Here is a 16,489-nt window from a genome sequence, read left to right on the forward strand (position 1 = left end):
TGAAAGGTAGTCCTTTTGTAGAGTGATTGTTATAAACAATTTAATGACCAATTATATAAAAATAACTCGATATATTAATCGCAAATTGATAACGGATTAAAATGAATTATTAACCCTAATCCCGCTAAAGCTGTGACCACCACATGGTGATCTAAAACCATAAAAACGATCACGCCAAGAAGTTGTACACTTATTTTATAACTTAAAACATTATGACTGAATGTAACAGCGGTAAAAAGGAGATAAAGTACGCCAAATACATTATATTTAATCATTGGGTGTACTAGACTGCATGTAACAAAAATATACAATTGCACGTTTTTTTTCAGAAAAAAATAAAAGAGGTCACGGCAACAATGTTATATGCAGTGGCATCAGTAATATCTTGGATAAGAGAAAAACTTAACTTGGTTTATAGGTACCGGTTCGGGCTCAAACGCAATGACAATTTAACTAAATCTTGAGGATAACGAGTTGTTGGGCCACTTTTGACATGAGCGCGCATATCAAACGTGCACCGCATAAAATTGACTTTCATTATGCAATATTATTGCATTGTTGGTTTTTAGAAAAATAAAATATGTCATGGCGTAAATGTTATATGCAGCGGAATTACAGCAGAATTTTGACATTTCAAGTTTGTATCGCGTAAAACCTTTTACTAAAAGGAACTCTCATGCTTATTGTCAAAGATCTCAGAACGAAAACAAAGGTTTTTCTTTTTTCTTTCACATAATTTACATTAGCAATAAATAATAATTTATGACATTTCTTTTAAATTTATAGCTTAAAATTACCAATCGTATGAGCAACGAACCGATGGTTTTTTGTTTGTTTGTTTGTTTGTTTGTTTGTTTGTTTGTTTTATTTCTTCTTTAACCTGGGACACTCAATCAGTTGAAAACACAATTAATCATCTGTTCTTCCTTGAGGCCCAGGGATCAATACAACATTTATATAACATAATTATTAAGGTTTAAAAATACTACATACATTCAAATACACAATAATATTGCAAATTTAGATAAATACAATGCTTACAAAATAAATCAAATTACAATGTAACTTTACAACATGTTTAAAATACTATTAATACTACATACATAGGCAAAGCATATAGAATAAAGGATCAAATAATATGGGGACCCAATAAGCATTTAAACTACTTAAAAGATAAAACACTACAAAAATCAACCTATGAACCAGCATAGCTATAAAACATTAATATTATTCAAAACTATTGATTGCACCAAAATAATACAAACTAAATAATTCATTTAATGTCAAATACAAATAATTCAATATGGAAACTGATTGCACAAAATAGTAGTAAGGCCTAGCATGATAGTATAAATACAACTCAAAAAAATCTTGTTTTGCAAAATAAACGAATAATTAGCATGTTTGGCTAGTACTATTTTCTAAATTGTATATTTTTACTTACAACCCGTATGTGTAGGTTTGTATTATGTGTTTGATTTTATTTGCCTTCAATATAGACAAACCCAACGAGATAAGTGATGGTCAGCATTCATTCAGCCAAAGGTGGGGTACATTTGCACCAACCTGGTGTTGTTACTGCCCAATTGACTTGATAAAATCGCTTTTAAATTGATCCTATATTAGAGACCTTGCGGAATGAAGTTACTTTAACTTTAACTTTAACGTCTAGAGGATTATAGAGGATTATGTATTCAAAACCACTCTGCCATTAAAGCCGCTTAAAGTTAAAGTTAACGCGAGAATCTATAGTGTGCCGTAAAATATGATGAAATACGTCATACTTTAGAACAATAGTTTGCCTATTTCCTCATAGACTACATAATTACCACTTATGTATTATCTAGTTAATAGACCAATTATTGGAAATCTAATTTGGTTTGGGTATAAAACATGCTACATGTTGCTGAAAATTACTGATTGAATTAAATCAAAATACATTTTGTTCCAAACGTCACACTTGATATATAATTTTGTGTGTGCTCATGACGTACACCAAATCAGCTTGTGGAACCAAGTTTTTGGCTTGACTTCAACGCCAAGGGGATTAAGTTCCCGTAAAATGGTCTGGTTTTACTTGAGCCAGCAGTGTACGATACTTCTGGAAGAGTAAAGCAGGTGCATAACATGTTTATATATAACATGTCATAGGTTGTGCCTGGTAAGAGAGAGAGAGAGACATGATGCAGTCATGTCTACAGTAGAATTCATCTCGACCTTTGCAGGACTTAACCCCATTAAAAGCTATTAAACCAAGATAACACTCATTGAAACAGCTCAACTGATTAAATCGGATCTTCTCTGGTTGTGCACAAGTGACTGTTTTCATGTGCGATATCGCAATAAAGCTGGTATTCATAGCTTCAGTTGGGTAACCGATTATAAAGGAAACGAAAGGAAACAATGTTATGTGTGGCTTTGTTCACGAAATCAGACAATGGCGTGCTTTTTGTAAACCAGCATTCTTGAAAATGAGCAACATAATGATTTTTGACTTAACACGGTTTGGAAATAATTTCTTCATATTTTTGGTGTTATCTGTCGTTTACATGTCCTTCCTAAAACACAAAAGTACGACCCTCTCCAAACACCTAAATTAGCTAAAAATTTAGGACATGTTACAAAACTATATTGTCTAGAATTTTAGAAGAGTACTTTTAATATTGGCCGGTTATTTTTCACACAGCGACGTTAACTAGGCAATGTACTATTACCTATAACATTAACTAAAACACCAAAGTACGAATATTTCCAAACATCTAAATTAGCTAAAAATTTAGGACATGTTAAAAACTATATTTTCTAGAACTTTAGAAGAGTACTTTTAATATTGGCCGGTTATTTTTCACACAGCGACGTTAACTAGTCATATCCCCATACTGTTAACGTAGGGCTATTTGTAAAGGTCACGCGTCAATGGGAAAGAGCACTGTGTATTGTGTATAGGAAAACGGACAGTAACTGCAGTATGAGAGAGGGGGGGGAGGAGGAGAGGGAGGGCATTGGAAGTGGACAGGGAGGTGCTTTGCTGGTAGCCAGGAGGGGCTCCCCGTGGGACATCTTCTCTTCCTTCTTGACCCTTCCCTTTTGGATGCTGGCCGCCGTGATATTTTACGCTTTTAGGCCTTTTTCTGCCATTTTAAGCCCATTTTTGTAAAAACGTTTCCCTTTGAGAATCGGCCCACGCCCTCCTAACAGAAAAACCCTGACAAAATCACTGGGGAGGGGGAAACAGGAGTGTGAAGTGGGTAATTATAGGAGGGTCAAGTTTGAGAGAGCGAGTACAGATAGAGGGGAGAAGGAGGGGAAAATCAGGAGAATGTAGGGAAGGGGAAACAGGAGGGGAAGGGGGAGAGAGATTCAGAAGGAGGGAAAGAAATAAAGAATATGTATTTCATTAGGCTTTGCGAAGTAAATTGGAAGATGGAATTGACAAAGCTGACGAGCCTTTATTAAATAATATTATATATATATAGGCCTATAACTATCGTAAGAATATTAATTGAAACGTATAGGGCCTAGCTAGTTTCAAAATAATATGATAAGGAGATTAACGCTGGGTCCCGACATAATCCATGTTGAGTGGTATCGCGAGTTCATTCATGTTTACTCAAACGAAGCTCTTAAGGTAGAGTCTTTTGTCTTGAAGTGGGACTAATAACCATATGACTAAACAAAAGAGAGACATTTGGATGTAGTTGGTAACAAGCTCTTAAACATGCCCTTCTTTTGAACGCACATTGATACACATGTCCCGAGTTTAAGCAACAAGACGCTGTTGGTACAGAAACCAATCTGACGTTCGCGTTGAAGTGAATTTGAGCAAGAAATCCAATCAATATTTTTGAAGTTGCCGTTAAAGTTCCAGTAACTTCATTCCGCAAACTCTCTATTGTATTTCATCATACCCCATGTCTACGTGTAACACGGGTGATGGAATTGCATAAAATTCCTGTATTGTTTAACATTTCAGATGTGTATATCCATGGAGGTATATAAATAAATGGAGAATGATCCAGCCAAGCCTCTTTTGTACTACGTTGGTTATGACCAATTATTGTTGAATAGGCAATTTCAGGCTTATATTGATTATGCTAAGCTGATTACATTGTGAAGTCTGTTTCACTGGCCATTGATTTCAATGGGGTAAAATGAAGTTTAGGGCCTATACTTATTGGAAAGTGCTCATGTTTCATAAAATTTTGATATCAAAATCTCATTTTAGCCAAAAATTGAGTGCTTAAATTGCATCAAGAAATCAGTCTTTTTGAAAAAAGAAACACCTTATCTGTTGTCATCTTGTGACTCCTACATTTTGGTCATGAAAAATTGAATTATGACTTTTTTTCCAAAAGTTATGACCCCCCCGTATATGAAAATGATAGCCTCCTAATAATATTAATAATCATTTAGGCCTAAATACTGATAATTATTTATTATACAATGAGAAGTTTAATGATGATGATTTAGGCGGCCTATACGATTTCATGACAATACAGAATTTAAAGTTAAAAACAATAACATGACATATCCGTCATGGCACTCAATCAATTTGACCCGAAGCTTCAACCAAAATCACGATTATCATACACTAAACTATGAGAAACTGTTTAAACAAAGTATGTAGGGCCTATACATTCCGTATATCAATTCCTCTCTAGAAAAGATTGTCTGATCATCACTTTTGCTTGAATTCCGAAGTACTTCCGGTAAATTTTGCTCGCTCGTAACTCAAATGGCCCAAATTGGCCCAACATAATTTTTTTCACAATCGGAAGGTAAAAACGTTTTGCTTTCATTTGCACTATATTTGAACTCCCTCAGACCCCCTTAAAAGCTTAATATATGAACATGAAAACTAAGTATATTTGTCAAGTTACGGCACAACTAGTGTAGAAAACAGTTTCATAACTTGAGAACAGAACATCCGAATTTCTTCGGGTTTTCGCACGATCATACATTGAAACTATAAGCTATCAAAACTGGTGACTTTGAACTAGCTGATTGACTAGCTGACGTCATTATACAGTCTCTTTTACAAGGCTTCCGGTACGGGTCAATGTAGGGTCAATTCCTATGAGGAAATTTTGGGAGTGACAATCAATGAACCATGGTAGAGGCTCATAACCATCGTGGAGATCAATAGCTTGGCTGAAGTGGCTGGTCAATTCAAGTTTGGTGACTCATTGAATAGAGGTAACGGGATAATCTCCACTTAAGAGATTAGAATTCTGGCGATCAGTCTCCATTTATTTATATACCTCCATGGTATATCTATCTTCCATCCATTATTTTAATAGATGTACGGGTGCATAACCAAGATGCAACTCCGGTTAGATAAAAAAATGACATAGTGCTTTGTATTAGTTTAAAGTAAAACGTATGACACGATTTCTCGTATATAGCCTCATCTACTGGACGAATTCTGAGGAAAATACCGTTGAAAAAGCTGCTTTCAATGGAAGCAACATATCTACCGTGATATCAGGACTTTCTAATTCTGATGGTTTAACAATTGATAATGCGGGTGAGTCATGTAGCCGCCATGACACTCAAGAAAGAGTCAATCGGCTATTGTCAAAAACTACGCCAGTATTGGTCATACGATTCACTACAAAATATAGTTTGACCTATCTGCGACTTACCGCTCGTGAGTTACAAGCAGAAAGTTCAAAATTCGGAGGGGGTAGTGGTTAGAGGTTGAAATTAGAGTACTTTTAGTTTTTGATCCCTGAGTGGCCAAAAAACCGGTTCTCACGGTGCTCCTAATGCAAAGGCGGGATTAATGTCAACCGACCAACCAGCCAATCAAAGAGCTCCACATCCTCAACTTCCCATAAAGAAAATTAGAGAATTAATGTTTTTGATGTTATTGTTTTAAATTTTCAAAACAATTGAGTGTTTATTTAAACTCCAAAACAAAAAACATAAATTTGGCTATAGCCAGTTCCGGTTTTTGGCTCTGTATTATCCTAAATCAAACGTGAAGGATCGAAGCTCTTGTGAATGGCGTAAATCTCAACGTTTTTTAACCCGGGTGCTATGTCGGTGTGTTCAAATGAAGAGTACAATCTATATAATTTTTCTTTAGATAATTAAATTGTAAAAAAAAATAATGTTCAGACAAAATCCAATTGACCTAACTTTTGTTTAAAATGTTAAATAGGAAGATTTTTGTATGCATCGAGTAAGGAGTCATCTGGTCGCATTGTAAAATACAATCTCGAAACGCAGGAAGAGACTGTCATCTACAACGCAAGTAACTTTGTAAGGGACATCGCTATCCTTGATGACAAGTTGATATTTGTGGAGCGCTATCACGGCCCTAAGGCAATACTTAAGAATGGAGGCGAACTAGTGCCGATCAACATAACTGGGTTGGAGAATAGTACAAATTTCATAAGCATTCATGTGATGCCAGGTAAGTGAATTGGGTGAGACGCAAGGTGCACTGAATAATTATATTGTGGTCTAGCAACATTGCTATTAATAAGCCTTTTATTTTATGATTCCCCCTCCCACCCTAGAAAATAGCGATTTTTCGTTTAGGACGACAGAAGATTCTGCGATAGTCAATAATGTCACCTCTAACCATGTGGACACTGGACATGCTCCCACTTAACGATTCTGTTGCCCTCCAGTTTCGTGGATACTACTTGGTATATCTGTGAAAATGACAAATTAATTGTTACCATTGCAAAACCCAACGTTGTTGAAAACCGAAACCGAAAAGTTACTATTAGTTAACGTAAAACAAATCAATACTCTCTCATGTGGCCAATACATTTCTGTTTCAGAAATAATGTTACCTACATCGCGAAGCTTAACCACAGCAGAAGATCAGACGATAGAAACGCCTACTCCAGATACTACTTCTCAGACTTCGACCACAGCAGAGGGGCAGACAACAGAAACGCCTACTCCAGATACTACTTCTCAGACTTCGAACACAGCAGAGGGGCAGACAACAGAAACGCCTACTCCAGATACTACTTCTCAGACTTCGACCACAGCAGAGGGACAGACGACAGAAACGCCTACTCCAGATACTACTTCTCAGACTTCGACCACAGTAGAGGGGCAGACAACAGAAACGCCTATTCCAGATACTACTTCTCAGCCCAAAGTACCAATCACCAATTACCACGAATGGAAGGAGAATTTTGAGAGAAAAGCAGAACTATTTCAAAACCAGGTATTTTATTCATTAAAACATATCAAATACAATTAGTTTATATCCTCATGAATAAATGCGATACATGCGATCCAATCATCTTTATTTATTTGCCAAAACGCAAATGCGGAACGCAACGCGGTTACAAGTATTCAACAATTGATTTTCGCGCCGTCAGCGTAAATACTACCTAACCTCCGCGAGCGCCGTATTGTGTGTCGAACAAATTACGCGAACTGGCCGCCGTATTTTAATTGCGCGCTACCATATTTGGACAGTTTGTGATTCGCACTTCTCTTGTTGGTCGTCCTGTTTTAGCCTGTCCGATTTTTGGAAAGACAAAATATAAAAATTGTATATTTTTACAAACTTTTGAGGAAAATTTTGTGTTATTTTGTAAAGCGAAGAGATGAAAGTGACCGATATGGATGAGGTTAATAACTAAATAGAATCTATTTTGAAATGTGTATTTTTTGTTGTTCTGGTGGGAATCGAGTATAAATATAAACTGACACTTTTATATTATTCTCAAATGTTTTATGTTTTCCTCGCAGAGTGTAGATGACATTTTGCAAGCCTGGGACACCTCGTTTTTCCCCGAATTTCAAGGAAATGTGACACGAATACAAGAAAAATACATAGGTATGCTAAGTATTTGAAACAATATAATTTGTTTAAGAAACCGATTGCGGGTTTCAACGGAATAGCCGGTGTACAAGTGATCTTCTTGGGAGCAAGGCAAGTGGGTAACATGTGCCATATTTATTAAGTTTTAACTTCTCACCGTTGTTTGTCCTACATAGATATCATTATTAACTAAATTAGAACACCGAGGGTGCTATTTTTACATATAAATAGTTTTATAAATATGTGTATTTACAGGTAGGGAAGACTTGTAGTTAGTACAAATATTCCATTTACCAAAGAAAAAAATTTATATAAATAACGCGAACAAATGGCTGCAAAATGAAACAAGTGAACAACAATAATAAAATTAATGTTATAATCAAAATAATTAACGCCCTCAATTATCACAAAAGTGATAAATAATTTGCGAACAATTAGATAAATTAATATGTAAATGAAGGGAAAATATCAACATAAATAATACAAAAATGTCAGGTAACATAAACGTGATAACTATTATCATTACCCAAGACTAAAGTTAAACATTAAATAGCATTTTGCTTTTCAAATTAAATGACGTTATATCCAAACAAAAATCATACACATTACTGGAATTGACACCTATTAGCTGTGTTGGCTTTATTTGTGTCATTAAATATTATTTGAGTGCAAACACCACTAGGTTATACTCTCCTTCGAACCACTGTATCAGAAAAGGATGGTTTTGAAAATAATTCAATATTCTCAAGTAGATCATCCATTGTCCGCTGAAAGATGGTGGCTCTGAAAAGACCCATTCAAGAGACTTTCCCTTATCATACTATACAATTATGTTTCTTTGACAGACACAGAGATAATTGAAGTTGATCACCTGATTAATAATTCCTGGGTAGTAGAGGTCACCTCCGACAATGACGCTTATGACTTTAAGATAATGTATCCTGATAATGCGTGGGGAAACTTAACTGAAGGTACATGACTACTTTAGTAAAAAATTGTTAAAAAAAACATTAGTAATTTCTGCTTAGAATCGACAAAACGAGACTGTGTGATTGTGTTTTTGTAAATTTAACTCAGTTACAAGATTGAAGTCACCTGGAAGATACAACTTAATAATTATAGCAACATCTAATTCAATTTGCTTGTAAGCCTTGGATTAATCTTAACACCACACAATACCACAAAGTATCACAGGATAGGCCCCTTCAGGGGTATGCGGACGGGAAACACGCAAATACCTGCGACCAAAACCCGCCTCAAAGTTTTAGGTTAAGGGAGCACATCATTGGAAATACATAATATACTCAATCTCATCGGATGTTGTGCGCTTGCGCAGTGCCATGATGCAGGAACCAGCTCGGATTCTATCCCCGGGGCGCTCGCGGAGCTGGCGTTTCTTCTTCATCCTGTTTTCCATTCTCCTCCATCACACATCCCTTATTTAATTATCAAAATACCACAAATTCCATAGACTGGGTGCCTATTCTTCAGCGGGGTAATGTTAAGGTTAACTAAGTGATATTGTTTGTTATTTTATTATAGGCTATAAGTTTGTAACCTCTGTGCTGAATTTACCCCTGCACTCGAAACCCCCTATCAAAGTTGATAACAAGAGATTTACGTTTGCCAGTCGAGTTCTCTCTATTACTATGTTTAATAGTAATAATCAAATAGTATCATACACTACGGGGAAAACATTCAGTATTACCTTTAGCCAGCTGCAGGTAAGTTATTATCTTGGTTGAAAGTGTAAATTTTGTAACGTAAAATGAATTAATAAATGATGTATGTTTTCATTTCTAGATATTATAAAGATAACGATTATAGGAGCAGCGTGGCACACTGGTTAAGGTCTTTGCCTTTGGTGCGAGAGGTCCCGGGTTCAATTCCCCGCAGGAACCAAAACAAATCTCCGCTCTCGATCTCCTATCTGGTAATAGCGGGGCAGATGATCCATGATAAAAGACCTCGTTACAGTTGGTTCTGATCAGGGTAACGCCCGATTGTCGGCTGCACTTGCCTGTCCTGTAAAAATACCCCGACCAACTATCTACGGCGAACCCCTTCACCAGGTCACTTGTGCCTGGCCGAAGTTTCGTCAGCGTTATCTCCTAGATTTCATTCAGCTGTTAATGCCTAGATATGCTCGACATAAGAAAAAATCAAGTACGAATTTAAAGTCAACAGGTATAACTGCAAGGAATATAAGATGCATTAATTATTTTTTATATCTATATTTTTTTTTAAATTTCAGAATGTGAATGGGACAGGTAAACCTACGTGTCAATATTTAACACTATTTAAGTAAGTACTCTACCCAGAAATAATTGTCGATCAGTAACAACGGTTTCTACATAGTGTATACAATTTATTTATCTTATTTCTTATTTCAGAAAATGGTCTCCCGATGGATGCAGTATTAGTGGCAGCGAAGGTAGTCAGGTGACATGCAGCTGTAATCACATGACTAGTTTTACAGTGTTGATGCAACTAGTTGAGGTAGACATTTCTATATCATTTCCTTAAACATTAAGAAAATCATCACAATCACATATGCACAATTTTGCAATTTGAAAAATTTCGACATCACTTTACTGCTTCAAACTTTAAACGTTTTTAATGAGAAGTCAATTAATACTCTACAACAGAACAACTTTCTTATCATGAGAAAGTCCAGTACAAGTTTAGTTAAGCTTGCGCATATGTGACACGATCAAGGGAAATGAGTCACATGTCGCTAATATTGATTTTGAGATATTGGCAAAGAAAGTGTTATAATGCTTTGGTTTTATATTGTTTTCAGTGACTGATAAATTGATGTAACTTCGCAAAGAAAAGTCGTATCAATCATGGGGTTTTCAACTTCTGAAAGCTCAAATGTCCTCTTTAGAAATGTATGTAAAACTCATTTTCGACCAGGGTCGACATGTGACTCATTCCCCTTGATCATGTCACATATGTTTTCTTTAGACTAGACGGTATGTTTTTTTTCGTTAAGGAGCTGCCTCAAAATATGAGATCCAAATGCATGAAAATGATACAGAATTAAAATGTTAAAATTCAATAACCTTTTATTCTTTTTAACAAGTTAACATTATTTTCCTTTTTCAGGTTCCGATACCCATTGCACATCAAAAGGCACTGTCTTATGTAACATATATTGCCATATCGGCATCTGTCCTGTGTCTGGTCGCTACCATCGTACTGTTTGTAATTTGCAAGTATGTTTGATTATCCTCATACCTATACAATTACCATCATAATTGTTATGAATTATTTTTTATACTCTAGATAATGGTATTGTAAAATTACTAAATTGTTTATGACATAAACAATTTGTGACGTAGTTGTTTCCTTCATAATATGTTACTACATACAAGCATTCTTCATTTGTGCAAAATAGTGGCTACCATTTTGGTTACACAAGTAAAATATGCGCGTTCTTATTTTGCTGACTATGATTTGCAGCGTTCCGCTTTGTTTTCTATAGCACTAAAAACTCTCAAATAAGCACTAATTGACTCAGACTAATAGTAAATCAGTCTCTTGTTATAAACAACATAAACTCACCTGCCACTTACCCCCGGGCAGCGTGGTCGATTAACGTTGGCGGCTAGGAGGGGTTGTTGGGGACCTGAGATATTTATATTTGATCTTAGAAAAATATTTCAAGTGATATTAGCTTGATATATTGTTCATATCTGTTCATATCCTTGCTTAATTAGCGAAACACTTTTTATACTTAAATGTCAACTTGTGGCCTGTACTTTGTTAATAACCAGATCTTCCCAATTGTGCTGGTGATATGATGTCTTTGTGAAATTATTTGGATGAAGTTGGGTACTTATATTGGTATCGCTGGATAGGGGATACCCATTTAGCTATCTATTGGTACAAAAAAAGTATTGGTTTAATATAGAATTTTATTAGTTATATACATGTAGTTGTATCAAATATACCTTGTAATACAAAGGTCAATTAATTTGTATTCGTTCCTTAGTTATATTTTACATATATTGTTGCCTCCACAGATTACACAAGAATATCCGTATAGCCATACATATCAACCTAGCCGTGTCTTTACTTCTCGCTCAACTTTTATTTGTCACAGGTGTCACTGCCAAAGCCAAGGTAACCAATGTAGTTATAGTAAATTCGGAATTCGAGGAAACGCACCTGCTATTCAAATGATTGTATAGGTTAGACAAATATTTAAAGGGAATTTCATTGATTCCGAGAACATGAAACTGAAAAATGTACTAGAGTAGCTTATAAAAACAATAAGGCTTTTGCAGAATTACATTAAAATAATTTTCGTAGGATAAATTAACAAAATAGCAACAAAAAAAAATGAAGCATTATATTTTCGGCAAGATTTTTCAGCGGTCTGCCGGTTTGTTGCTGTTTATAGCATGGACACGGAAGTGTAGTCTGATTGGCTAATTGAAACACGTCATTATCACATCGGCACTACATTTGCCGATTAAGGTGCGTAGCAACGTGTGACCTTGTTTTGTTTTAGCGATAGTCACGAAGAGTAGTTGGACCTTATATTATAGATATACTATAGCTTGACTCTCGAAAATTGAGATTTCTTTACAGTGCGCCATCAAGCGACAAGAGAAACATTTTACGTGACATGACACGATGGTGGGCTTCAAAATATTGGAAATATTGTGAAAGCTTCTTTGATCTCGAGTCTTAATATCTAATTTTTTTGTCTCTAATGCACGACTTTTAATGCACTCATGCTACTAACAACGGTGAAAAAAGCGTAATTCCACTAAACACGTTATTTATTTTGAAATTTACTTTTGTAACAAGAACACAAAAGGTTGGTAATTGACCTCTCTCTTGAGAATTTTGCTTGGGTTGACAGTTGGCATCCATTTTAAATACGTCACAGAAAACATAAATGTACACAAAAATTCAAGCAAGATTTTCAAAAAGGATGCCATTGTAAACCCAAATGTGTTTTTGTTAAAAAAGCAAATTTTAAAAATATATAATAATGTGGACAAAACTGAATTTTGTATTCCATAGGCTGCCTGTATTGCAGTAGCTGTTATGCTTCATTACCTATGGTTAGTGGTGTTCATGTGGATGTTGATGGAAGGAATACATCTGTACCTCAAGGTTAACCCCAACATCACCTTGCCAATGAAACTTCCCATATGTATGCTTCTTGCGTGGGGTAAGACAGTTTATTTTACTTTGAATGGTAAATTATTCATTTAATGAAATAATGAGGGCGAGGCAAAATCAAGAAAAAACAACAACAACGAATAAAACAAAACGAAACAAAACGAATCGAAACGAAACGAAACGCAACAGAGAACAAAACACAGCAGAGGTCGAACTAAAGCGATGAAGTAAACAAGATGGGCTCGGAAACGGCTGTCTATACGAAACGAACAAAGGTGGAGTTATTCATGGATACTACACCTTAATAACGAATAATAGGCAGCTATAGATTTAAGCTAATGGAAACATTTGACTTAAAAGAGTCCAGTTTGAATTGCCAGCCATTTAATTTTGTTTAACAGGTATACCAGCAGGTATTGCATTCCTAACTCTCGGCGTAAGCAAAGGTGCAGGACTTTCCAAATATGTGAAAAGCGGAAGGTATGCATATTTATTTAAAAATGTTTCTTCAATCCTCATCATCTTCATCATCCTCATCCTCATCATCATCATCATCATCATCATCATCATCATCATCATCATCATCATCATCATCACCATCATCATCATCATCATCATCATCATTATCATTATCATTGATCTTTGCATTTGCCGCACCTGCAGTTTTTATCACAGTAGTAAGTTGCATGCATACATACTGCAGTTACTGTCCGTTTTCCTATACACAATACACAGTGCTCTTACCATTGACGCGTGACCTCTACAAATAGCCTACGTTAAAAGTATGGGGATTTGCCTAGTTAACGTCGCTGTGTGAAAAATAACCGACCAATATTAAAAGTACTCTTCTAAAATTCTAGAAAATATAGTTTTGTAACATGTCCTAAACTTTTAGCTAATTTAGATGTTTGGAAATATGTGTACTTTGGTGTTTGAGGAAGAGTATGTAAACGACAGATAACACCAAAAATATGAAGAAATTATTTCCAAACCGTGTTAAGTCTGCAAACCACCATGCTTCTCATTTTCAAGAACGATGGTTAACAATAAGCACGTATTGTCTCATTTCATATACAAAGACCACACAGAATTGTTCTCTAGCGCTCGCTTTATAATCGTTCACCCAACTGAAACTATAATCCCAGCGCATTGCTCCATTGTACGTGTAAAGCAGAAACATAATGTTGTGTGTATTTAACCAGAGAAGATATGATTTAATCAGTTGAGCTGTTTTCAATGAGTGTTATCTTGGTTTAATAGCTTTTAATGGGGTTTAAGTCCTGCAAAGGTTGAGGTGAATTGAATTCTACTGTAGACATGACTGCATCATGACATAAAAATAATAAATATGAAAATAAATAGCGCCTTCAATTTTAACAAAAGCTAAAGTGAGTCAATTAATATGAGGGCATGTAGTTAGATAGATAACTCTATGAATTGAGACAAAATAGTATTATACCAATACATCAACAATATCTGTTTAGGCGAATTTGATTGCTATCATTAGTGCCCAAGGCCACATATTTGAGAGTAAAAAAGTATTTTGGTTAAAAAATAATAAATACATACGTATATTACAGGCATTCACACTGGCCAAAATATGGTATAATCTGACCAATATGTTGTAGTTTCGCATCGTAAGCTCGATTACAGGATTGCTTTTTATAATTACATGGTTTTCTGTTTAACAGGTGAACTTTATATTCTTAGTGATTATTATTCACAAGTTTGTGAATCTGAAAACCAATCAGGATAAGTCAGATATGGAACGCATTAAGTAAGTAAATCAAACGGGATACATTTAAGCAGATGCCGTTATACAAATAAATAAGCACTCACATACAATTCACACACTCAAACAGTCAAACAGGCATAAAACACACAGAAGCATGTGTTCACATAAAAACGAGCCAAAAATCGAGGTCATTAGTTTCTCACAATTGACCGCAAAATGCGTAATTATTCCATCGTAATTATTAATAATCTCCGTACGTGCCGTGCTGTGCGATAAACACACTGCTCGCGCGCTACTTTTGCACATATTGTGATTCGCACTTATTGGTTGTCAGGTTTTAGCCTGTTCGATTTTTGGAAAGGTAAAATGTAAAAATTGTTTATTTTTACAAACTTTTGAGTACAATGTTGTGTTATTTTATAAAGTGAAGAGATGAAAGTGACGGTTATGAATGAGGTTAATAACTTTGAACGGTATTGTCGGGCATTGCGAAAAATCTAAACATTCTGATTAAGACCTCGGAATATATTCCTCGGTTCCAAAGGCAAACTTTTCAAGATTTTTCACAATGCCCTTCAAATAACCTCTAGGTAAATGGCACGAAATAAAAATTGTACTTTACACATGTTGTTATATGTTTGTTATCTAAGAGCGAGCGTTCGGGCTGTTGCTATTTTGATGCCCCTCCTGGGTATTACATGGGTGTTTGGAGTGCTTCAATTTGACCAAACATCTGCTATTGTATTCTCATATCTCTTCGATATCGGAAATGGACTTCAGGTAATTACATGTATAATAAAATATGTGCTAAAGTATTATTCCTTTAAGTCAATGTTGAAGAGACATATTCGTTGGACTTACATTGAAGTTACAAATCATACATCAGACACCAGTGACCATAGACATACCAACCTAGACCTATCACTGCCCATCCCTTACCACAGCGGGAGGTGAAGCCCCGTATCCAAGGTGATATTGACGGATTGACGGGGTTACTAGGCGCGGAGATATAACGCGTACATTCTGCCTCGCTCGTTTGCGTGGTTACTGCGCTGTTATCGCCCGCGTTAAATGCAACATGTTCCGTAGACGCGAACATGTCTGCTTGTTTGCGTCCGGGTATGCGTCCTTGTCAAATTCGTTGCTAAGCAGTGTCGGCTTCACTACGCGAGTCAAAGTCATAGGTCTAGGTTCTCGTTTGTCTGGGCCAGTGACCATGCTCATACTCAAATCATGCGCGGTTGCATTGTGTGACGTAGTGGTGAATATCGATAATCAAAATTACAATGGAGTTTATTGCTGTTCGAAACGTGTGCTCAAAGCAAGAGACAGAAGGAGAGAAACTAATCAGGCCAATTATGTGGATTTTATTTCATCTTTTTAAAACGGCATTTAACTAAATAACCGCAGTGTATTGATCTTAACAAATAAATCAAAGAAGGCTATAATTACACATTTTTGTTTTCACAGGTCTCGCGGTTCTCGAGTAAACCCAATAATATATCAAAATGAAAGTTTTGGGCCCTATCCCCTCCTGAGAAAAATGATGCACAAGGGGTGGACACCCATTATATCAATCTTTAGGATCTTGTTTATAAATGAGTTTATTTGATACGCACTCTGTTGGTCTGAGATAAAAAGTGCGAGGCAAACAACACTATAGTTTACACGGAAGAAGTTGATTTGTTTTCATGAACTTTGGTTTCAAAGCAAATAATACTAAAAATATCAAATATAAAAAATAACAAATGCATCAAGCTATTTAGCCTACATAATATCACACAAACAGCAAAGGTTTTAAAAGTTAG

At 35.7% G+C, this 16,489-nt stretch overlaps 1 protein-coding gene across 1 annotated transcript; it reads left to right on the forward strand.

The window, feature by feature from the left end:
• The first annotated feature begins 6,802 nt into the window (after window positions 1-6,802).
• On the forward strand, window positions 6,803-14,560 carry LOC140171247 (uncharacterized). The gene is made up of 11 exons (XM_072194479.1): window positions 6,803-7,195; window positions 7,729-7,816; window positions 8,647-8,772; window positions 9,344-9,525; window positions 10,056-10,105; window positions 10,195-10,300; window positions 10,913-11,022; window positions 11,833-11,932; window positions 12,845-12,995; window positions 13,348-13,426; window positions 14,527-14,560. The coding sequence occupies exons 1-11, from the start codon at window positions 6,803-6,805 to the stop codon at window positions 14,558-14,560; spliced, it is 1,419 nt and encodes a 472-aa protein (XP_072050580.1).
• Window positions 14,561-16,489: the final 1,929 nt, after the last annotated feature.

Source organism: Amphiura filiformis, chromosome 2 (assembly GCF_039555335.1).
Source record: "Amphiura filiformis chromosome 2, Afil_fr2py, whole genome shotgun sequence".
Taxonomy (NCBI): Eukaryota; Metazoa; Echinodermata; class Ophiuroidea; order Amphilepidida; family Amphiuridae; genus Amphiura; species Amphiura filiformis.

Excerpts from the sequence above, each read along its gene's own strand:
- LOC140171247 (XM_072194479.1), top strand. The coding sequence starts at position 6,803 with ATGTTACCTACATCGCGAAGCTTAACCACAGCAGAAGATCAGACGATA. Across the intron at positions 11,023-11,832 it reads GTACTGTTTGTAATTTGCAA|ATTACACAAGAATATCCGTA; the intron begins GTATGTTTGATT and ends TTGCCTCCACAG. Across the intron at positions 12,996-13,347 it reads ATGTATGCTTCTTGCGTGGG|GTATACCAGCAGGTATTGCA; the intron begins GTAAGACAGTTT and ends TTTGTTTAACAG.